General features: G+C 41.2%; 1 protein-coding gene across 1 annotated transcript in view; it reads right to left on the bottom strand.

The window, feature by feature from the left end:
• nedd9 (neural precursor cell expressed, developmentally down-regulated 9) overlaps positions 1-24,638 on the bottom strand; it is a gene marked incomplete at its 3' end in the record, with an annotated part of 34,061 nt that overhangs the window by 6,962 nt on the left and 2,461 nt on the right. Inside the window, exons 2-4 of the mRNA XM_083900192.1 lie at positions 14,152-14,559; positions 1,352-1,450; positions 461-598 (exon numbers count right to left, since the gene is read on the bottom strand). Of these exons, the coding sequence (XP_083756318.1) occupies positions 461-598; positions 1,352-1,450; positions 14,152-14,559 (645 nt within the window). The remainder of the gene's footprint in view (positions 1-460; positions 599-1,351; positions 1,451-14,151; positions 14,560-24,638) is intronic.

Here is a 24,638-nt window from a genome sequence, read left to right as displayed (position 1 = left end):
CGACATGGCCGGCCTAAAACTGTAATTAAGAGCGACGCAAATAACAGGTCCCAGCATATTTCACGTTATTATAAACAAACGGATGGGGTTCTGCCTGGTTGGGTCTGGAAGTCTGGCGAAATCTTAGAGGGCCTGGAAAGAAAAGAGTTATGTCCTTGACTTTTTATCCTTTCTTGGAGACTTCAGACAGAACCAGTCTCAAGGAATCTTGGTTAAACTCTCCTGGCAGGCAAAGCTTTCATTAAGTGCAGCCACAAGAATGTCATAAATATGACATTGGATGTATTATTCATTCATTGCAGACAATTAAGAGAAATACTAGGAACTGTATCAATAAACATGAAATAACATTTTCCGGACGTAAGCGCCCATCGCTTCCTCAATCCATCTTTGTTTTTGCCGAAAACAAATGGTGTGTCTGAATAATGCGCACTTTCAATGTGGTGAAATGTTCTCTTACTCCTTGCGAAGACGAAGGTATGTCGTAAATGCCTTGTGTCCTGGGGTCCATTTGAGAGGGGGGCACATCATAGACGCCCTGGTTTCTGGCTGTGTTGTGCTGACCTCCGAACATCTGACCAGGTGGAATATCATACACCTTGAAGGAGAGGTAAAGTTTAACAAGTGAGGTGAAAGAATCTTACAATGTTTTAAAACTACTATGCCATTTAGAAATTTCAGTTAATTTGATTAGGTTAAGGTAAATTATAGTCTTTATCAAAAACAAAATCTTCAATAATCTTCCTTTAAATAATGCAGTAAACCAAAAACAAGCTCTACTTAATGAGTGAAACTACAGCGTTGTAGGTTAACAAGCTAAAGACAACAATTTGAAGGATCTTTTGGGACAAAATAGGATAGAAGCAGTTGTTCAAATGCTTTTCTTTTCTTTTCATACAACATGGAACTCTGACAAAACCTAGTGCAGAATGAATGTAATCAATCTGATACATAACAGAAGGAATATATCCTGTAATTTAATTGTATGGAAAGCTGTGGATGTCTTACAGGTGGGAAAATGCATTCAAATGTTTGAACACACATCGACATAGAAGACAATGGTGATAATGAATGTGAAGTATGTGATATTTGTAGTACAAAGACAAGAGCATACTGGTATGATCCATTAAACTATATGTTAAAGAATGTTTTCATTTCAACATTTCATGCAAACATGACTTGAACATTTTACCTCAATCTTACAAATATAATTTCATTCGCTTTTGTAATTACGTCGTAACCCTCATGGATGATTATTTACATTATTAGATGATTCAACTGTCCAGCCATAAGTAGACAGAATAGGTCCTGCTGTTGTACAGTACATGCTGTGGACATGTGGGACACCTACCCCCTGCGGTCTACTGGGTGGGACATCATAGAGGTCCGGTTGGTTGTGTTGGCCCGGGCTGTAAGTGTAGGACTGTCCCACTCTGGTCGGGGTCACCACCTGTCCAATCACAGCAGGAGGACAGACAAACAATGAGTGCTTCTGCTTGAATAAGGACATCAGTGCTCACTCAGTCGGTCACAAATGCTGAGTCAGTCACAAACGACAAACCCACTGCTGTCCCCTGTGTCCTCGCACTCTTGCTGTTTTGCTCGTTTGTAATCCCAGACTTCAAACGGCACAGAGACAGATAGTGATAACAACAGAGGTAAGATATATGTTCTGTGACAGACGTACCCTCCCTGTTTCAGGATATTGTGAAGAACCCAGGAAATAAAGTGATAAACAGCTAAACCTGAAGATACAGAGAGATAAAAAAAAAAAAACCTTCACAGAGCATCCTGGTGGTCTAGAATTTAGGAGTCCAGCTATGTATCCCAATGACCCAGGCTTCCTGTCAGATTTATTAATCAATGTCTTGTTAAAAAGAGGCAGAAAATATAAGACTATTCTTCTTTTCGCTCATTTTTTATTCATGTTTTGGGTTTTTCTTTGTTGTGCTTGTGCTTGGTTTGAAGAATGAAGCAAAGATATAAAATTGAGACAAAAACAATGGACATGGAGAAAAATAAGAAAGAAACGTTTCGTGTGCGCACGTGATCGTTTCGGGTGCTCACCAGATACTGTTAGAGGCTAAGCTAAGCTAACCAACTATGTGTGTGAGTGACGTCAGTGAGTGAAACAGGAAGTGTGTGTGCGCCGTGTTGTTGTTTATGTTGGAGAGCCGCAGCGAGAGACTGTCACGCTTCATACTGTTGCTTGGTTATTTTCTCCCCTTTACGAGAGAGTCTCTTTGTACCCAGAGAGGCTGTGCATCACCCTGCAGTAATGAAATAAAGTGCCGTGTTCAACGCAGACGGAGTCCCGCAGCTGTTGTGTTGTTGCCGAACGAGCTAACCCAAGCTAAGGAGTTAGCGGTCCCTTTACTACGGTTCGGGGAACTGCCGGATTGGCGTTGTTAGCGTGTTAATACTTTCTCGTGCTCATCAGAAAGTAATTGCATGTGGGCATGATGTCCGTGAGATCATCTACTGCAGCCATTTCGGTTTGTGTTTCTGTGTGAAAATGACAGTAGCTGAAGGAGTTATTTCGGCTATCTTTTAGCTCTACTTGCTGTCTACGTCACAGTCAGGTTGTGTCTGAAATACATTTAAAACATGTTTTGAAGTCTTTGGAGTCTGTTTCGACGCAAAGGATACATCACTTTGGATCGTGTTGTTCATTTTATTCATTAACAGTTACAAACGCCAGCCGCTCCAACATTTCGAGTTGCGCCTTTTCTGCCAACACTATGGCAAATACTTAGACAACTGGCAAAGACAACTGGGAAAGTCAACGTGTTGGCACTTTATTTCATTACTGCAGGGTGATGCACAGCCTCTCTGGGTACAATGAGAATCTCTCGTAAAGCAGAGAACATAACCAAGCAACAGTATGAAGCGTGACAGTCTCTCGCTGCGGGTCTCCAACATAAACAACACATTTCTTCCTGTTTCACTCACTGACGTCACACGCACGCACACACATAGTTGGTTAGCTTAGCTTAGCCTCTAACAGTATCTGGTGAGCACGCGAAACGATCACGTGCGCACGCGAAACTATCTGGTGAGCACTCGAAACATTTCTTTTTTTCTCCATGTCCCTTTAGGGGCCTCCGTAAAACTATTTTAATGAGCAAAACCAAAACAATATTAGATTCACTTTATAATCAATAATAACTTGTAATTTTATAAAGCTGGTAAAATGTGATCAAATGTGGAACAGAATACATTTGTTTTCCGTTTCAGTAATTGCTATTTTGGCAACTTTAGCTTACTTTACGCCACATTAGTAAGCAAGACCACAACAAGACAGTGGTGTTTTATTTAATCCCTTTCATTTTAATATAATTTGATTGATCTACTTAGTGCTCTAATTGTGGTCTCAATTCAGAGGCGAAAAATATGAGACTTAAACAAAAAGAGAAACAAGTTTAAAGCTAAAGTTAGCTCATATTAGCCTGTAAATGCTACTGGTTCTTCTGCAGTACCCAAAAATGTGATGTTGTGAATAAATCTGTGCACATTTTTGCGTTAGGGACATTTTACTTCAATGTACAATCCATGCTGGATTGCACACTGGATGCAAAATAAAGCTGTGAATACAGAGTAAAAAAAGGCTTGTGATGGGCTGTTATTTCAGCAAAGTGCTCTACTGGGCAAAAAAAACAGATGAAGACTGCGGCTCAAGCAATAAAAAAGAAATAAAACATGAAACGAAATGTGGGTGTGCAGTAAAATAAGGTAAAGTAAAACTTTGAGCAGCACTTTCTGAGAACTTTAAGGCGATGCTATTTCGCTAGTGCTGACTTCATCAGAAAATATGTTTTTATGATTGAACGGGTGTTTGAGAAGGCGTTTCATCACAGTATTGCCTGAATTGAGAGATTTTAGATCACATACTCATTGGTACACATGACCACCACTATTAAAACACACCTCTACAATATTTTACACTGTGGTACAGACATGGCTTATTATAATGGTGTGATAACTGCTTGGGGTGGGGGAACCTCAGACACAACCAGACTCATCTATAGAATGTTTGTGACATTAATTTTAGCCCCTACTCATTTCTTTTTCATCAGATTTTCCCTCATTCTTGTCCTGTCAGTGTTAATCAATCCCTCCTCACCTAATCACAGGGTTTCCACCCCCATTTCCCCATGCTGTTGTCTTGCATCTCCTAAAAGCAGAGCTGCAGACCTCCTTGCTGCGTCAGACAGACGGAGGAATGCTGGGAATGTCATTCCCTCAGCCCAGCACTCGTCCTCCTGCCCCCACGCACCACTACTGCCACACTGGAACAAACAGGGTTCATTAACAGGGCTCGAAAATAGGAACCATACGCATGGCTTCCTGGTAAAGGGGAACGTCTCAAGGGAGGTATAAGACTGTCATTCCATTATTTGGTCACAAGTCGCCATATAGCGCAGCTCATATCCTAATATCATCTCCTGTACTGTGGACTCATTGATCGGAGAGTGAGCAGCAGGAGCCATAACCTCAGCCAACTGCGAATGGGATTAATGTATCTGAGAGAGAGGAGGAATTGGTTTGTAAAAGAGATTTATTTAAAAAAAACAGAAACAGTGGTGGAGGAGGGAGGGGAAAAAGAAAGGAACGGAAAATGAGAGTGCGTCGCCTAGTATGGAAAGGAATGCCATTCATCTGAGCTGGAGTCTGACTAACAGTAGTGCATATGGTTCTCATAAGTGTAATCTGAACAAGCCCATGGTGATTTAAGGTGTTCATTGTTGGCATTCCTGTCCATACATACATCATCCCAAAAGGGCCTGTGGGGTCAGCGCTGAAACCTACACTGTGGGCTTTAAATACGTCAACCAGCTCTGTTATAAGCCAGCAGAGGAATAAATAGCTGAACTGCTTTCACTCTTCTCACGCATGGTTGCTCATACATCTCTGGGTGTATACATTTGAAGATGTTTTATCTACTTGATAATAATGTATGTGGTGGATGACATACTGCTGTACATATGTGATATAAGGGGTTTAAGTCTGAAATCCAGAAAAAAACGTTAAATTGTATTTGAAAAAGTTAATATTAATGGATTTTGTGACTCCAATATTTGGTGTTTTGCTTCAATTTACAATTTTTTCAATTTCAATTTGGTCTGTTGTTTTTCATTTTCCTCTTGACAATACCCAATAGATACTCTATGGGGTTCAGGTCTGGTGAGTTTGCTGGAGATGGTGGTCAAGCACACCAATACCATGGTCATTTAACCAACTTTCAGTGCTTCTTGCAGTGTGAGCAGGTGCCAAATCCTGCTGGAAAATGAAATCAGCATCTTCAAAAAGCTCATCGGCAGGAGGAAGCATGAAGTGCTCTTAAATGTCTTGGTAAACGGGTGCAGTGACATTGGTTTTCAAAAAAACAAAGTGGACCAACACCAGCAGATGACATTGCACCCCAAACCATCACAGACTGTGGAAACTTAACACTGGACTTCAAGCAACTTGGGTTATGTGCTTCTTCGGTCTGCGTGTACTGAATGTATATAATACACAAGTTTCACCATTTGAGTTGAATTACTGAAATAAATGAACTCCTCCACGATATTCTAATTTATTGAGATGCACCTGTATATCCTTTGTTTATTTTGTACTCATTTGCAAACTAAATGTGCTGTGAATTTAAAAAAACAACCTCCTAGAGCTTGTAACCAAGCCCGGCTGACAGGGAGATGGCCTTTCACTAAGTAACAACAAAGCGATGCTTGGTAAAAGGTCACTTTAGCCCGGCTGTTTGTGTCCCTGCGGGTGGAGCCTGCATGCTGACGATAAGCAGATGTCTGGACTCCTCTGTCACACACAGATGGCAGCGAGGTGTCTGTCAAAGACCTTCACGACCTTTTCCACAGGTACGTGTCATTGCTCTCATGCCGTCAGCAGCTCCTCTCTGCCACTGCCAGATGCACAGTGCTCATTTATTTCCCATCTCCGTCCCTCTGTTTACCCAGCAGGCTGTTGCTCTGAGGCCGCTAGGCGCTGCTATAATTGCTGCTGGGTAAATATTTACCGCCTCCGATGAGGTTGATGCTTGCATGGCCGCGATAGCGGTCTTTAAAGAGAGCGATGATATCATGAAGAGCCGGGGCGACTGTGCAAACATTTGTTCCCACTCAGGTGATGGGCACTTAGGATTCTTTCATGGACGAGGCAGAGCAAACTACGAGTCTTAAGAGGGATCAGGTTTAGACTCGTGGCCGAGGAGGCAGATAGATGCCTTGTTAACGCTCCTACACATTACGATGAGTGATTCATGGCTCTTTCAGCAATACTGTGTTTACTTAGCATCCAGGCAGGCTCAGGTTTTGGCAGGCAAGACTTTTCAGCTTTACCCCAGAGTCATTTGAGAGGTGTCGTCATAGTGTCAACAACTACCTCACAACTTCGTTCTGTTGTGCACTGATGGGCAGCTCAACATTTAGTCAGTGCTGAAGGTGCGGTAGATAAATCAGTCATCTGTATCATATTATCACAATGCAATCACATGATGTTATTGTTGCTGTACATGATAGTAGAGATGAAACTGATGTTTGGTTTCTATTATAAAGGCCCACCTAGTTACATAAATACAACTCTGTATACAGAAGATACAACGTAACATCACCACAAACTGAATCGTTAAAGGACAGAACGTTCATGAAGCCGAGGTTTAAAATGTATGTTCATTTCAGTTATCTGATATTGAACTTAAAATCACAAAACTCATCCCTTTACATTATGTAAGGTGTTTTTCGTAGGTCCCGTAAGTGGTGGCTGCACCTTTTCCTCTGTTTATGTTTGTTTGACGTATTTAACTAGACGTCACATGGAAATAAATATCCTTTTTTACAAATGTTCTAAAATATCCCTAATTAGAGCTGAATCAAATCAATTGGAGGGTTGAGAATCTAACCAGTGGAGTAAATCAGTGGCGACACCAAGCCCCGAGCTGGACTGTTGTTATTCTGCTCCCATTTTACCTTGTTTAATCCTAATAAACTGGCAACATCTGTTTTGATTTAACTAGGTACATTTGTTTGTAAAGTGCCAAAAATGCACTTGTTTGAATTCTGCAACGTGAAATCTTTGTCGTACCATGATTTAATGCTGGACAGTTTTTTTTATGATAATAAAATAATCTGTGCGAGTAGAAATGAGTAGTTGTGATGGTCACTGTCTTACTATATTAAGCCAACCAATCAATTAAATAAATATAAAATGATAACAATCATTAGCTGCAGCCCTATAATAAAGTGGAACACAGTTAATTGCCTTGAGGGTCAATTTGCATATGTTTGCCACACTGCGTTATGCAGACAGATGGCCAATTAAAGGAAAGACCTGAATAAATAAGTGGAAAAACACACCGTGGCAACACTGGATTGTTTGAAAAGTGAAAATTATGCAAATCACGTGTATTTTCGGCCTTGGCATTCGATATGACTCAACCCAACCCAACACTATTTGGGGGTTTTGGAAACAGATCTCTTCAGCGTCATCATCATAACCACCAATTGGAGCTGTTATTGTTTCGAGGTGGCTCAATAAATTATGTAATATTTTCCCATATCATATTTTCCATCAAGGTGCCCAACCCTGCTTCATTTCTGCAAAAGCGCCAGTGGGTGAATAACAACAAGGTTTCAAAGGACGGCATCATTTCACGCCTTTTCATCGGTTACTTACACACACGCACATCTACTTCCCCTCTGCTAATGACTTGCTGACATGAATCAACAGCCCTGAAAAAAGGCTTTTCAACAGGGTTCCGGTTAAAGAAAAGATGGTGAGAATGATGCTGCCGTTGATGTGGCAAATGCACTATAGAATTTCATCCATCCATCTCCTTATTCAGACCTCCTCATCACCAAACTGGACGACACGCACCTGTTTCTACCGTTCCCTCTGTCAACGCAGAACTGTGAGTTCACCTTTAAAAGTAGGGCCACCAGAGGACAACCAACCTCAGCAAACCACACGTGCAATCACTCTTGTGTTATCTAAAATAGTTATATTTTGTAAATGACAGCATCCTTTAAATGTAGGGTGCATTTCTTCTCTGTAATAACCTGCCTTTTCTCTGCTTTGCTGAATCATATCATAAAGACGTGTCTTGCAGCATTGTGGGCCATTTTCCTTGCTCCTCAGAACAGCGTGGTAATGCCCCCCCCCCCCCCCCCCGCCTGCTGCTCGGAGCTGCACCAACTTATTAAAGTCACAAACTAATTAATGCGAGTAATTAAGTCTCGAATCCTGTGAGGCCTCAGCCGTCTTCATAACACCTCCAAGTAGCTAAACCTAAACAGACAGCAGGCTTAATGAGGAGCGTTAAAAGGGAAGATTTTATGCAGTAACAGAGATCGTCGCTTATCCTCTCAGATCAAAGCGGTTTCTTAATCTGGCGGCGCGATTATGTGCAGAGAAGTAATGACAAAAGATGCGTTTGACATTCAGCGTTTGCAACAATGTCAAAGGCATAATCCTTGAAGGAAAAAGGATAATGTGAAATGAGAAATGTCTTGAAGCTTAAATCGTAACAGGGAATAAGACAGAGTGTCCTCGTGAGGCTGAACTTTGGCATTCAGATCACAAATACAACCCAGCTGCATTCAGAATAATATTTCATAAAAAGAAATGTGGGTGACGATACAATTTCTGGTAGTTAATGTGGTTAGGTTTAAAAAAAAAAAAAAAAAATAGCACTTGGTAAAGGCAATGAAAAATATAAAGGTTTTCCATGAAAACAATGGAATATCCTCATAACAGAAACAATACACAACAAATCTTCTGGCATTTGGTGTCAAACTGCTCTGAAACTCTGGACTACTGCTTGGCGGACATTTTGCTAAGAAGACATTCTTGCATGGAGAACCACCCACTTTATCACCTCCTCCACTTGGAGATATATACACTAATATGGCAACACTGGTAATGGGTTTTGGAATGTGATAAAATGTACCTAACTCTTGAAAATTTGAGGTAAAAATGGGGCACGCTGAGGCTTTTTGAAGGACCATGGGCAAGTAAACTCAAAATGGAAAAAAACGGAAAAAACAAAATTAATTATTATGCCAATTCTGTAACATTGTCGCAGCCAAATTTTGCATGCGTCACCACAACATCGTTTCGGTGGAAACGGGAGGAAAAGATAGGGCATCTTTGGGGCGTCCTGCCTAAAAGTAGGAAGACTAATCTCTTATTATTTCCCCAGTCCCCAGGACGCCCAGACACCCTGCTGGCTAAAAGCCTGACCTAACTACTTCCTAACCTGAAACTGATCAAGAAGTAATTGCTTTCCCATGTATTTTGTCAAAAATAAGTCAATAAACACCCATACATGTCCACCTTTTTCTGGTGCCAGTACGATTCATCCTCTGGAAAACCATGACCTTCAGTCGTAGATTTTATTGGCAGTCTCTCCAATAGATGTTGTGATATTTGAGTCTGGAATAAAGTAATGGCTTGGCCAACAGAAGCAAAGGCGAAGACAAAAAATTAAATTGCTTTGGTTGCCTAAATCATAATTTTTACTGTTTTATGTGGAGTTCTGTTTCATGAAAACAACTCTCTTTGGGTTCAGAGCAATAGTTTAAAAAAAGCTATTTGACAACGTCCACTCATGTTAGTAGCAGCACAGCTAAAAATGTCCTGTTTTTCCTCCTTTTCATCATATTTTCAGTTTCTAAACTTTCAAGGGAGAGAGTTTGCAGTTGTACAACATATGTAACAAAAAGTATGTACAACGCAGTGCCGGCAACTTTTGTACAGCTTATTTACGACCTTGGCCCCTTGGTCACATTATCACGGGCCAGTGATTCATCACAAATGTGACAATGGGGAGCAGACAAGCATCTGAAGGAGCCGGCCTGCTCCAGGAAGAAATAACTCACTTATCTGTTACTGAGATCACTGTGTGGCTGATTAGGCAGAGAAAATATGGTGAAGGCAAACAAAAAAAAGCCAGGTTTTCTTTACACATAATCTTGTTACTTCCAAAAGGAGCTTTATCAAGGTAGATGGCACACCCTCATCATCCATAAACAGTTATCAGAGGACTTCCTTGAGTTGTGGGGTTGAGTTGTAGTTTATTAATCCTTTTGTTCCACCCCCTACCTCTTTATGACACCAATGAGCAGATTGAATCTATAGGTATGCCACAGTGAATGGAGGAAATGCCCATACAAGGAGCAAACCACATGAAGGCAGGAAGTGAGGAATGAAAAGGCCGTCTGGTGGGAGTAGATAAGACGGAGATCTTTGAACTCTGAACCCAACCAATCTCTGAACAAGCGTGACCTAAGAGTCTGAGTCAGAGAGGGGGAAGCACAGAGGAGACGGAAACAGACACACCTTTCAGAGCTGCAGAAGAAAGCGCTCACTGGAGAAGAAGTGGAGTGGGATGAAAAATGGGCCTTTAGGAGCAGAATGCTAAAAGGCGGTGACAAGACATCTCCTGGCCTTGGCGTGAGGGGGCTCATTGTGTGAACAGAGAGCTGCAGGCATATGCCGAACTGCATGGTCCCAACTCAGAGAGGCCTTAAGGAGTGTGGGAGAGCAGAGGGTGGGGGTAACTCCCAATAGGGTCACCCAAGGACAAGGCCGCAGCATCAAACCAAACAGCCAGAGAGGAAGAGAGCTCCAAACCCCAGTGTGCCTTTTATATACCAGAGCCCTACACCACATGAAGAGAAAATAACTAGACGCCAATCTGGATTTACACTGCAGAGCTGGCATGCAAACGGAGGACGCGTTCTGCAGGGTATGTGAAGCAGACATGCCTGACTCGACACACATGGCGAAGGACATGCAGGAATTGCTCTCTAAGAGAGGGGGATGAAGTCTTTAGAGGAATTTCAGAGGGTATTATCAGTCTAAGAAGCCTGCATCCGCCTACATAATCATTTAAAAAGAGGGTATATGCGCGTGTTTTGACATGCGCAGTCGTAATGGTAAACAAGAAAATGACACGTTACATTGACACACACAAGATGAGTCAACGCTCACAGTTTGTCATCAATAATATACACCAATTATCAATAACAATCGGTGTTTTGAAGGGCAAAAGTCAGGGTTTGATTACACATCATTATATTTTACATGGGGGGATTGAAATATTTATAGTGATTATAGTTCAGAAAAATCAAGTAGGAGAGTAAAATGTCCACCAAAGCAGTCATATCATTATAAATGCAACATATGACGATTTTTTTTAGCTTTTGGAACCGTTCTTATACTACTAGCAATTGTTCTCCATAAATTGGTCTTTTGCAATTTCATTACTAATAGCCCTCCTGCTGTTTGGCTTTAACAGGACTGACTGTAGTCACAGAGACTGAAGGTGCATCTGTCCAACAGCCAGACAGTCACTGGAAAACAACTGAGCCTTGTCTAGACTCCTGCAAATACACAGACATGCACACTCACAGTCGTACAAAAATCCTTCTATTTATCAGGACAGGACCAAATGCCAAAAATTGCAGCACTTTGATAACCACAGATTGGAGGGAAACGTCAGCGTCCAAGACTTAAATTAATCTCCCCAATAACATGATTGCAGCTCAACACGCATTGCTGTTTGAAGCACATTTAATTTTCCATGCTATCACCAAAGCGGTTTTTAATACCATTCCTCAGCTAAGCCTTGAGGCCTGTTACTGGAAAAGAGAGGTGTTGGTTGACAGGTCCATGAGTGTGGATGTGTGTGTGACTGTTCAGGTTGATTGGCAGGTCTCTAGTCACAGCACCACAGCTCTGACTGACTCTTTAACACTCACTCCTGTGCAGTGGACCAAACAAATCCCCTAAGCTCCTGGCGCCTGTTGACTATTTACCTACTTAAATGCACACCTTAGCTCATTTATATGATGACTGCAGCTGATTTGTATGAAAGAAAAAAAAAACCCTTAGGGTATCAAAATCTAATCCAGCATATAATTATTATCCGTCTCCTGGAGGAATGAGCCGGTCTGAGGTGCTGGAACTAGTTAAACAGTTGAATAAACAGGGAAATGATGCTTTTCCACACCTGGCAATGACTTTCCTTTAATGAGGATCACTCCTCTCACGCTCATGGTGCATTACAAGCAATTTTACATAGCATTTGCTAAGACATGGCCTATTTGTCCACAATTGAGCCAAAGTCATAACAAAATAGTTCACCAAGCTGCCATTACTAATGTAAAAATAGCTTATCCTAGCGAACATGAGTCCCTTACGGTTAATGTTGTCGAACATCAGCTAAAATTAGCCACCATGACAACTCCTAACCTAACAATTATGTTTATAGTTAGCTAATAACTGCAAACAGAACCTAAGCAGCCATTAACTAAAATCCACTTACATCTACTAAAACTAGTATTATTTAGCTAACATTAACTAACTTTCTTAAGTTAGTGACAAGATAGTAAGCTTATACTATCTTAAGTTGGTTAATGTCTGGTAACATTATCTACAATGACTATTGTTATCAAACATTATTTAAACTTAACACTTGCAATTATGTTATCTAATATCTGCAAACAGAACCTAAGTAGCCGTTTACTAAAATCCAGTGACTCACATCTACTAGTTATAAAAAGCTTACATGTCTTTGTGTTGCTTTTCCATGATACAGTTCTAGCACCATTCCATTAGGGAGAGTACCTGGTACCTGGGGCGAGGTGAGGAGGTACTATAGTAATGGAAAGCGACATGCCTGATACCAAACCGAGTAGAGTAGAGCCGAGCAGTGCTAGAACTGTATCATGGAAAAGTGCCATTAGTTTGGCTGTCAGGTAACATCATCTACCACAACTATTATTATCTAACATTTAGCTAACATTAGCTTACCAAAACAGCTATTAACCCAAATCAAGTCATTTGCTAAAGTGACAGATGCTAAGCTTAAGTTGGTCGGAGAACATCATCTAACATGACTACTGTTAAACATTTATGTTTTATGGCTAATGCTTGCTATCGTCAGCGAGCATTACATGGGCGACGGCAATGACCCACTCATTGAAACATAAAGCTTTTGTATATCTGAGTATTGTAAATAAACATGTGTGGATAATTCCTCTGCCTGTGTACAAGACCTAATGTGAGTGTCTGTAGAAAACTGGTTATCCTTCTTTGCTATATTATAGACTCTATGTACAGTGATTCAGTATATGCTGATCAAGCAAGTATAAAACTGATCTAGCCAATAAAACAAAACTATATTGGACACTCTGCATGGAAATGCACTACTGTAACCAGTCCAAGTTAAATGGGTAAGTACTGACCATATGCAGCATTTAAAAAAAAAAAAAAAATATATATATATTCAGGCTCCTGGGCTCCACCAAAATCCAAAACACATTTCTATGCTGTTTGCTTTTCCAAAGGTTTTTCCCACATTCACTGCCCTTCTGTGGCTTAGACTGGCTCAGCAACCCAAAATGTGCCAATATACAAGTAATATGGGAGCCTGGCTCAAAAACACTACCCTGCTCTGTGGTGAACGCCAGGCCCAGTTCACCCATGTTCTCTTTTCACATCCGACCCACAATCTCTCTATCGCACTGAGGAAAGCAGCTGCAAATTGCACGCCAACAGGTCACGTGTAAATGCATACACACCACATCCTATAACTAGTAATTCCCACATTCACCAGAACAGATCACACTCTACTGGGGCTGATGTTTTAAATCCACTGTGATCCACTCTATAATCACACCCCATTCCTCTATTTCTACCACTTTTTCCTCAGTTTTTCCTCTATTTCTACTAGTGTTTTCTTCTAGTCTGTATGAGAAGTAACAACTATGTGTAAACCATAGTACCAAATGTTCTCCAAGTGCAGAGACTTTGAATACTCCTGCAAGAATATTTTCTTCTAAAGCGGTTTAAATATGACACCTTTCCATACTTTACTTTTTAGACTATGAAAATGAACGGTTAACTATAGCAAGGTAACTCAATCAGGGATGGGAAATCTTGTGTTCACAAGTGTTCCACTGATTGGTTCTTCCTCTCTATTATATGGTTATCAGTGAAATCAGCCATTGGTATTTAAAACCTCCACATTGCTTGCTATCCATGGATTAATCACAAAAAGCAAATTGCAGATTAATTAGTAATGATAGTAGTAATAAGTTGCACTCCTCAGGGTAGGACTCCACTGTTTCTCACCTTGCTGGGTGTGTTGTCTGCAGCTAGTGTACTCCTTGGTGGGACTTGGTAGACGTCTTGTCCAGACGGAACCTGGTAGACACTCTGCTGTTGTGGACTCTGGAGGGATGGGGGCACCTGGTAGAGCCCCTGAGACCCTGAACCAGCCTTCTGCTGATAGCTCTGAGGAGAATGGGCAACAGTAGTAGCCGCGGAGGCAGCTGGTGACTGCGAGTCAAACATGGGTCCGATTAGCAGTTTCAGTCGGTTGCCTGGGGCGATGCCTTGGCGGCCGTGCAGGGAGCAGAGCCACCAGCCTTCCAGGCCTCCCGTGTTCTGCTCAATGACTGTCAGGATGTCCCCTTTACGGAAGGCCAGTTCCTCGGGGGATTCGGGCATATTGTCGTACAATGCTTTGGCCATCAGGTTCTGCAGAAAGAAAGAGATTTTCTTATTTCAAGTTTTGCCCACCAAAATCAAACAGATCTGAGAGCTAGTGAAATTAGCTTAGCACAAAAACTAGAAACAACATGAAGGTTCTGTCCTTTAGTATTTTAACTCCACTTATCCACACCACACCTAGGGCTAAACCATAACCTTATATCATCAGCTAAGCCAACTACAACATCATGTTCACTGTACAACATTGAGAGGGGTACCAGTTTCACAGAATACCAACAATTTGTTCAAAACAATAGAGGCTACCATGCTTAATTGTGCTTCTTTGGCGAGCGACATGCTGGTGAACTCTACACATTACCATACAGGACTGCTATTGGCCTACAGCTCCACGCCAGATGTCTTTCAAACCAAATCTAAACTTGATGGGATTTTCTCAGCTTGCGCGTTGTGCTCCAGGGCAGCTATCAAAAGGCCAGTGAGGGCTGAGGGATAATGACTCAAACCCACAGATTTTGGAGATAGGAAAAGCCCCAGAGTGTGCCACCTCTGTGTCTGAGAGAGAAGCATTTAAGGCTAATTGCCTCTGTAAATGCACCAGTCTCTTCCCTTTAGCTGTTATTCATCCACGGAAGGAGTTAACTGGGCATGAAAACCCCTTTTCAGCAGCTTGATACTTGAACAGATTTCACTCGTGGAAGTAGCCACACATGCTTTTGTTGTGTTTGTTGTATTGTTTTAATTTATCCATGAGCTTCACATTATTATCCAAATAATAATTAGCAAAAATGTATTTGTTTATTCTTTTACTTTCCAGTACCGGTATGACTTGATGATTTGTTTTTAGTTGTTCTGGGTTTTCCCATTAGATTAACTTTGAAACAGACAGTGGGATTTAAGATACATTCATCCTCATACACTCATCTATTAGTATAATGAGTCCGCAAAATGTCAAGAATGTTGAAAAACGGTGACCACTGTTTCCCAAACCTCAAAAAATGTTCTCAGAAGTGTTATTTTGTTCAAAAACTGAAATAAATCAGATGTAAGATGAAAACTAGAACTTAATTTATTATTAACTAACTAAATAACTAAAACCAATCAAAATGTCAATGACAATATTTGATGGTTCATTTAGTAATCGTTTGGATCACCAATACATATTCCAACAGACTTCTGAAGGATTATCAGAAAAACATGTAAGCAAGAGACTGGTTTGAAAAGTTTCTGGAAGATTTTCAAAATCAGGTAGTGTTTCATGTTGGTCTGTGTTATTAACACCTCACCCTTCAGTGGCTCAGTGTGGGAATCAGGAAGCCCACTTAGGTTTTAGGCTTTTCTTGAACCTTATTTGGCCTTCCTCTTTCTAACCCGCCTAATTCAGACAGTTCCCATGTGAAACTCTCTTTGATAGAAACACTGTTATCTCTTACTATGGGGCCTGGCTTCCCTGGCTAGTGTCGAATGACACTGACAGGGAAGCCATTAGCCAGCAACACCCATCAGACAATCAAACCCACAACCACCACCAACCAAACCAAATAGCTGCTTGATGTTGGACTGTGATTCCACAGCTCAGTGGTATCAGACCTGGATGTTTTTTTCACTTTTAACTGAAAAACATATCATACTTTATATAGAAGTTTATTTTTGGCAATCAATAACACTTCTACAGATTAACCAGTCACCCACCATCATATGTCATAAATGTATTGGTGATGTCATGATGACATGACATGACCCCCAGTGTCACTACTGCTCTTAAATCAGTTCCAGTCATGAACTTATCCACGACTCTTGAATAATGCCTGTCCTGCTTTGGTTAACCTGGTCAGTGTATGATGCTCAGGGGAAATTAAATCACCTCACAGACACAAGAGCAGCACCTTCCATGCTTCTCTGTCCTCTTCTGTGTCTGACAGTAGTCAATGCCACGTGCACACACACCGTCACAAACAAACTCTGAAGTGAAAACCACTTGTATCTGAGCAGAGGAGGAACATTTCTGCCAAATATCTTAAAGATGTCAAGTCCTCAGTGACACATTCACAGACATGCAACAAGCATCGCTGCAGATTTGAGAAAATAACACTATCACTGCATTGATCATATAGCTAATACCTGGCTAGAGGATGTGTGTAGTGCCAGTTTGTTTCTTGCAAGACATTGATTCTGAGGAGCCTGGGTCGCCCTGATCTTGCAAGGCTGTTTTTCTACTATCAGACAGTAGGGAGAGTGCCGACACCCCCTAATTAAGGTGAACCTCGTGCTTAGTTCTGCTTTAAGGTTTCTACAGTCAATTTTAACATACTTCCCACTTCTTTCATATTCGTGACTCTCATTTACTTTTATGAGAATTGCATTTAAGCATAATTTTGAACAGATTGACCTTCAAAATCACATTTCAGCAGCTCATCTTTGCACGTTCTGCTTATCCAGATAGAAATTAGCTGCCTGCTGAATCTCGCTGCTTGTAGGAAACATCTTTCATCATTTGAGATTAATGCACTTCTACACAGACTCAGACCTTTGTTTTACAAGGTTACCAAACACATACATCGTGAACATCTTAATATTTCAGAGGCCGAACACATTTTCGCACACAAAACAGGATTTTTCAATTTGACTCAAACAACATGGTGACTGTCAAAATAATTTCCTACAGTAGTTCTGGTTAATATTAGTTGGTAAATGACTATGACTTTGACAGGAGGCACAAACATCTGGTCTTGTGCAGAGGTCCACCATCAGTGTGTGTACATGAACATCATCTGTTGTGGTGAACGCGGGCACCACAAAGATCCCAATGAGAGCAGCTCAAAAGTATTTTCACACATTTACACTTTTTTTTCTTGCCGTGGCCTGGTTTTTATTTGAGCTTGCGGTTGGTTAAACATACAGACTTTATACAAACAGGTGATTGGTTATTTAACGTTGCGGTGGATCAGTGTGTTTTTCTCTGTCTAGCCATGAGCATTATTGAAAATGTAAAAATAAGCTTAATTTGATATTACAGATAGTTGAAGCCTTATAAACAGAGGTACAGACATGCACTGCTTTGCCGTAATGTGGTTGATCGGGTACATTTATGACGCCTCGACTTGGAGCGATCCCCTCATGATCCACCAGATTTGATTCCAAACATGACAACCCACACTAACACCAGCCTGAATCCCACTGAACAAACAGGTTGTTTGCTGTAATTACCAGCAGCTCGAGCTCATGCAGATCTGTTTGAAGGGATGCAGATGGTTGGAAACGCTCAGCCCCTTTAGTCTTGTTTTTGTTTGTTTCAGTCCGCTACACCACTGTAATCGTCACAGGTGAAACTGACTATTAAAGCGGGCGTCAGATCTCTGGCATAAACACCGGTTACTCACAACACGGTGACTCCATCACTTACCACTGATCCGCCTATAAACACATGTGTTTGCCATTTGTCAGGCATAGGCAGGGCATGGAGAGAGGGAGGGGAGGGTGAGGCCCTTGAGTGTGAGCTTCCAGGAAGTTATCTGTTATAAGTCAGCCAAGCGGGAGATGATCTACTGCTTCCTCATGTCAATATGTTGTGTTTCTGGTCCAGGAATTTGATTTTTAGTGGGTTAAACAGAAAAAAAGGTCTTTTCAAGCCTCAGAGCTCTTATTTTGTGTGTTACATGCTCTGAAAACACTAAAGGGACAATTGCCTCTTTCATTATTCAGATTTAACTTTTTCTTAAAACTGATTTACAGTAGTTACATGTCTGTTATTTGTTCAGATTTAGTCCACTGGTTGCAGATGATTTGACTCACAAAACCACATCACTGCAGTCTGTTAAATAAAAAAAAAACAAGTTTTCTTTCTCCAACTCTTTATAACATTGAGTTTACTCTTCTGGAACATAATGTTTGCTATTTTTTACACATTTAGCTTGAAATCCATTTAACCATAAATGACAAAGTTGCGGATATTTTCTTTGTTTATTGTTAGCTTGATTAATGGTTTTGATATTTTTCGAGCAGAAAACCTCAAACACACGTGTGTTTTCCTCATGCTTCCCTTGACAACAACTGGCTTTGAGAAGGTGCCACGGCCTGGTATGTTTTTGTCATTAAAAAGTAAAAAAATCGTGCAAAGGTGAGCCATCCATATTGGCACCTGGAGGACAACATCCAGCCTGGGGACCCAGCTGTCTGAGCCCACCACCACATATCCCTCCAATGACTCACACATCTCTACATCAAAAGTGCAGTTTTATTTTCCCACTAGCGTCTCGCCTGAATATAAACACTGCGAACGTCCTTTCATTCATATGAACCTTCATTGACAAGTCCAGACCAAAAATAAAACCAATCTTATATAACTTGGAGAGGCCCATCATTGCTCTCTGGGTGGTTTCAGCTCTCCGGGGTACACATCAGTCTAATAATAATGAAGGTGGCTTTGGCTAAACAAGCTCACAAACACTCTAATTCCCCAGCTACTGTGGCCAAAAACACCACCACACCACATAGCAGAAACCCGCGTCTCCACAGCAACGGGGGCTAGTGCTGCTTTCAAAGACACGAGGACGTTTCAACCCAAACAAAATCAGCCTGCTCCCAAAAAAAGTGGTACACTCTGACTGCGAGACCACTGCCAGGTACTGGTGCAGCAGGGGGCTGGTGTGAAAATGAGGGCTGTACCACTGTAGCACGTGTCCCGGGGTTTTTCATACACACTCATTTAGCCTCATTTCACATGGTTAAATATAGAAAATAATTATAGTAATGACGATAATGAGGACCTGATGACTTTTACGAGTCTTTCCTTAGAGTGCAGCTTGGTGCGGGTGAGAGCCAGTTCAAATAACTGGGCCGTGTGAAGGGTTCTGGGTAGAAAAGGCTCATGGGATGCGGTTGAGAGCTTAGTGTACATGGTAGTTTCTTAATTTGGACAGTTTTCAGGAAAGCTGACCCTCTGATTACAGCCTCTTTATAAGTCCTGCCAGTGGCTGTGTATTAACATGATTACACAGCAGGCTCGGTGAAATTTTACCTTCTCTGTTTCTGAAAATCGTCTTGTGGAAAAAAGTGTTTGTGTCAGTGTGGAGCTTTCCTTTTAAACCTCAGCAACACAGAGAGACATGATCCAACACATGCACAGATGCCGCACTAACACTGATATGTTGATCAATACTTATTTACACCACAGTTACAGAGAGAGAAAGAGAGTTGTAACCAACTAATCAAAAACCCCACTGGGTGGATATTTCAGAGCGTTTACTTCCTCATTTGTCCTTGTTTTGCGACTTAAATATACATATTGTGTTTTCATTCAACGGCAACTACAGAGACAGAACAAACCAGGCTCCTCTGAACTGACAGAAAAGGCTCCATTCAGTGTATAACACTGAATAAAAGACTATTGTATCCTCAGGGTAAATATGACACCCACCCCTATTTGTGATTCACAAGCCGCAGCACTTTGACAGCATCAGTCGTGGCGACTGTCTCTTCAACGGGATCTCTGTCGATCCCACAGTGCAAGCTACGACAAAACCACCGCAGCTCAAAACATCAGAGTTTGAGAGATTGCATGTTTGTTTTGTCGGTGGCTGAAACTCTGTGTCATAATGGTGGTTTCCCTGACGACAAAACGCAAGAAGACAGCACTCAGCTCTTTTAAAAATGTAACTGTATGTAAAATGTAAATGTGATTGATGGATTGTTTGAATTATAGATCACCAATATGACCATTTTCTTTAAAATTAGTTTTAGTCTTAAGTTTTATAGAACAAACAATTAACCAATTATTAATTTTTATGGAAGATACAATAAGGTATACTTTACTTTAACACCATCTTGCAAAAGTTGTCTTAATTAGTTCATCATTATTGTACCAGTTGTGCAGTTTCTACAAAAAAAATATGTAATCAATGTTATTCTTACACTGTATCTGAGTTTCAGAGTGACAGTTATGAAGAAACAGTGCAGTACGACGTGAAAGTGACAGGTGCATGCATTCTGAACACAACAGGAAGTTCACTATTGCAGCAGCAGCAATGGCTGTGACACAGATATGACAGACATTTTTTGTTTGAAATTCAATTTCAGCCTCACTTACATGCATTATTTAGATGTAATAAATGTCCATAAACCTGCCATGAAACTAGGGCCCGACCAATGTATTGGTTGGCTGATGTAATTAGCCAACAGAAGCCTTGATACAGACATACTGGTGTTGACATTTACGACTGCCTGAAAGACATTTATTGGTCAAAAGGGTTCGTGGTAATCACAGGGACATCGGAGGCATTGTCATTTTTTTTCTATATGGACCAATATATTAGAACAATCTGACATTTGTTATTAATACTTGAAATCATCTTCTTTCTTATTGCCACAGCAGCTCATCTGCCTCCATCTCGTCTTATCCCTTGTGTCCTCTTCTGTTACACAAGCTGTCCTCCTTCACAACATCAACTTCTTGAAATATATATCAGTCCCAAAAATCTATATTACTTGAATAGAAAAATCCACAAATACAAGCAGGTGCTTAGTGATGCAGAGCTTCCCGAGAAAGAGCAGCTTTTGAAGTTGTCTTTATTGATGGCTACTTTCTTGTTTTGCCCTTTGTCATGATTGAGTGCGTTCAGGGCTGTAATTGGACTTTTGTCCATAAAAGAACAAACTCATGTACACTATATAACCTCCATTTTATGGAAAATATGTTGTCACTGTGAAGGTTATACTGATTTTGACACAAAAAAATGTAAAATCAATTACCAACCAAATTAATATTCACTTGTATACAACAGCGGTTCTACCTTCCTGGCAGTGACCTTTGCTTTGGTCAAACTCCACACTGAAGCTCATCAGTCTATAGTAGTAAAACTTATGAGTCAACTGGACACACCAGCAACCTTTACGATAACTCACAGGAAATGATCTGACTAACTTCAGCTCCTCCTCACTGTTCCTATTAATCACAATTGTATTACTAAAAGTAGTATTATTACTACTGTCATGTTAACCACAAGGTAACTTGACATTTCCAGCCCACTCCTTAGCCTGCAGCATTTCCTGCCTCCTGTACAATCCAAAGATATCCAGGCTACAAACGACCAGTTCTTATCATTTCACATCTTGGACTCTTGCTCTGGCCATGAACGCCATGTGTAACCTATAATTAGACATAAAAGCCATGCTGGAGACACATTCTGTGAACTGCAAAGGCTGCTGGGGAAGTTACATTGTGCAACGTTGACTCTTGTTCACTGCCAAGTCATTCTGAGGCCTGAGAAAAGCAGCAGGAAGAGAAACTGTCACTCAAACTGAAGACCCATACATCCACACTGCTGAATCCCTGCTAAGTCGAGGGTTTCTCTTTGACATCTGACTTAAAATGGACAATTTACTGCATCCACGGGGGGTTTAAGATCCGTCAGAAAGACAAGAAGACAACGGTATGGATGGTACTCATGGGTCCTCAGCCAAAATGCACTCAAGCTTGGCGGTGCAGAGACAACATGGATTATTTCCAAGCCTATAGTGCCAATGCCAAAAGAAGGCACACAAGTGCATCATGGTAACCCCCAGAGATTGGAGCTAATCCCTCTAAAAGGGAACCAAGATGTAAAATATGTTTAGCAGTATCTTTGCGGGGCCACATTTGATGGCTTTACATATAGGAATAACTAATGAGGTGGAGATGCACCCCAGTGTCAACCCGATTTCACGCTACGCGCAAGGATCTCATAGACAAACAACTGAGGCTGCCATCATCTGCCTCTGAGACATGAAGGCTTCCACGGATTAAAGGACACTCTTCACTAGAGGGAAAATATTCACTTGAACAATTACTGTTTAGAACATCTACATATGGTGCTGTTTGCTTCTAGATTTCTTCATTTTTGCAAGTAAGAACTGATTATGTCTGCAGCAATAAAATCCACAAGTATTTGTGGTTGAAACAGAGAAAAGACAGTAGTTTTAATATTGAAGATGCTGAAGCAAATTTAAAATCAAATGATTTAAATTGTCAACAGTGAACTGTTGTGTCTCTTTCTCGGAAAATATTCTTCCTGTTAATCATTGGCCTCGGTTTCATTGACTTCCAACAATCAGGCAGAAGTGTTGAATACAAAAGCACTAGATTCCCATTTCACCACCAACAGAAGCTTCAATAAACCACAAAAGTCCTGCTGTCAGTCTTATTTTTTTTGTGGGATTCCATTTTAAAAAAACAAAATAAAACAAAAAAAACATTTGTTTTTAATGGATGTGCAGGCCATCAGGATTCATCAGTCATTGTTTCATTAATTAATTCACAAAGTTGCAAACACAATCATTAGTTTATCATCTGGTATGACAAAGAATAACAGCCATTGTTCACATTTAAGGAGTTGCCAGCTAAGGAGTCTCTATTGAAATCTACACACTGGTTTATTGATCGCCATATTTTCAAAGGGTCAACTCAGGCGTTGACTCACTACGACTTGAGAGATGACCCTGCTAAATAGTTGGCATTCCTCAAATTAGAGGACTGGGGGTTGTATGGGTTGGCGAGAATTATTTCTGCCAAGCAGGTCAAGCAAACAAAAAAATGTAATTATGTGTTTAGAGCTGCTGACATTGGGTTGTCGCTCTAACTCTAAATGAATCTAGCACACATTGTATGCAGTTAGTCTACATGCTGACTGATTCAAAAATATTAATAGTTGGCTCATGGTGTGAGGGCACAGTGAGGGATGAGGGGTGGGGGTGCAGGAGGGACTGCTATTCATTCTCACTGGGAGAGAAGCTCTTCACACTCACTGGAATCCTGCACAGGAGCAACATCGCAGTGAGGGGATGGGAAAGTCAAGCAGCACAGCGTCACAGCACAACAATTCCACAACTTTTTTAACATGTGGTGGAATAATGAGGGGTCTGTGTTAAATTCGGTCTCAAATATTACATGACAGAAAGCCAGTGGGCTGGAAAAGCAATTTCGCTGCTGAAATGTGTGAAACGTGCAGCGAATTCTCAAAAAAAAAAGAGAGGAAGAAGCAGAAGCAACAAGAAGTTTTTTCATTTGTTAAATTGTTTGTTTTTTTTGGCACTGTTGTTGTGCCAAGGTAATACAAAAAAGTGTCTTCCTGCACAATTCCACCGCCCTACAGACACAGGAAAAAAAAGGACCGGGCATACCCTGCTGCCAGACTCATTAACTATGTAAAGAGGCACCTTGAAACAATCATGTGCATCTTCCGAACAACCTTCCCATGCACCATTGCCTGGTTTGCTCTCATTCTCACGGGGCGCCCCTAGACCTCCCAACTTCCATCCCCCCACCACAATACATCCAACTCTGTTTGCCCTCTTGTTCCCCCCACAACTTCCTCTCTCTTTCATTTTCTGCAGCCCCTTTCAGCATCACAGATCCTCCTCCTCCCCCTCTCTTCATCCTCCTCCTCCCTCTCACTCACAAAACAATGTCTGCTCTCCTCCAGCTCCCTTCGCTTTTGGACCAGTGCCTGGAACCTGAACCCATAAAAGAGAGAAAGTGAGGAGAAGACACATATTGGCCAGTGTATGGGTTCACATCTCCACTCCTCAGTGTGGTTGTGAAGCTATTTCTGCAACAGTTACGTCAGCTGCGAAAGAATGATTTGAAAGGTTGTGGAAGTCTCAAGGCAAGAGAGCACGCAAGAGGCTTTTGTTTAGCCATTGTGTCCCTGCAGTTAGGTTATCACACCACATAAACTGCCAAATATTAGCTTACCACAGATATAATAAGATGCCAAAGGATTCAGGGTACTTCAGTTTGTCAACAAAAGAGCAGGTTCCCTCTCAACATTCAGAGGTTAGTAAATTCACCATAGGTGTGAATGTGAAATTGTTTACATGTAGGTTGTCCTTGTGATGGACTGACGACTTGTCCAGGGTTTTCCTCACCTTCTGCCCCAATCTCAGCTGGGATTGGTTCCAGCGCCCCATGACTTTCAGATGGAGGATAAAGTGGTAGACAATGAATGAATGACTGAACAAACCAAAGTGTACAAAAGGTCAATTCATAGTTTCCGCTTCCGTCCTGAAGTCCACTATGGTCGGCAAATGTCATCCAATGTCTCCAGCGTTACTGTCAGACTCAATGTGGATGTCTA

The sequence above is a fragment of the Microchirus variegatus genome, assembly GCF_963457635.1.
Source record: "Microchirus variegatus genome assembly, chromosome: 13".
In the NCBI taxonomy this organism is placed as follows: Eukaryota; Metazoa; Chordata; class Actinopteri; order Pleuronectiformes; family Soleidae; genus Microchirus; species Microchirus variegatus.
Note: the sequence above shows the minus strand (reverse complement) of the source record. Positions and strands in the feature narration are given on the sequence as shown.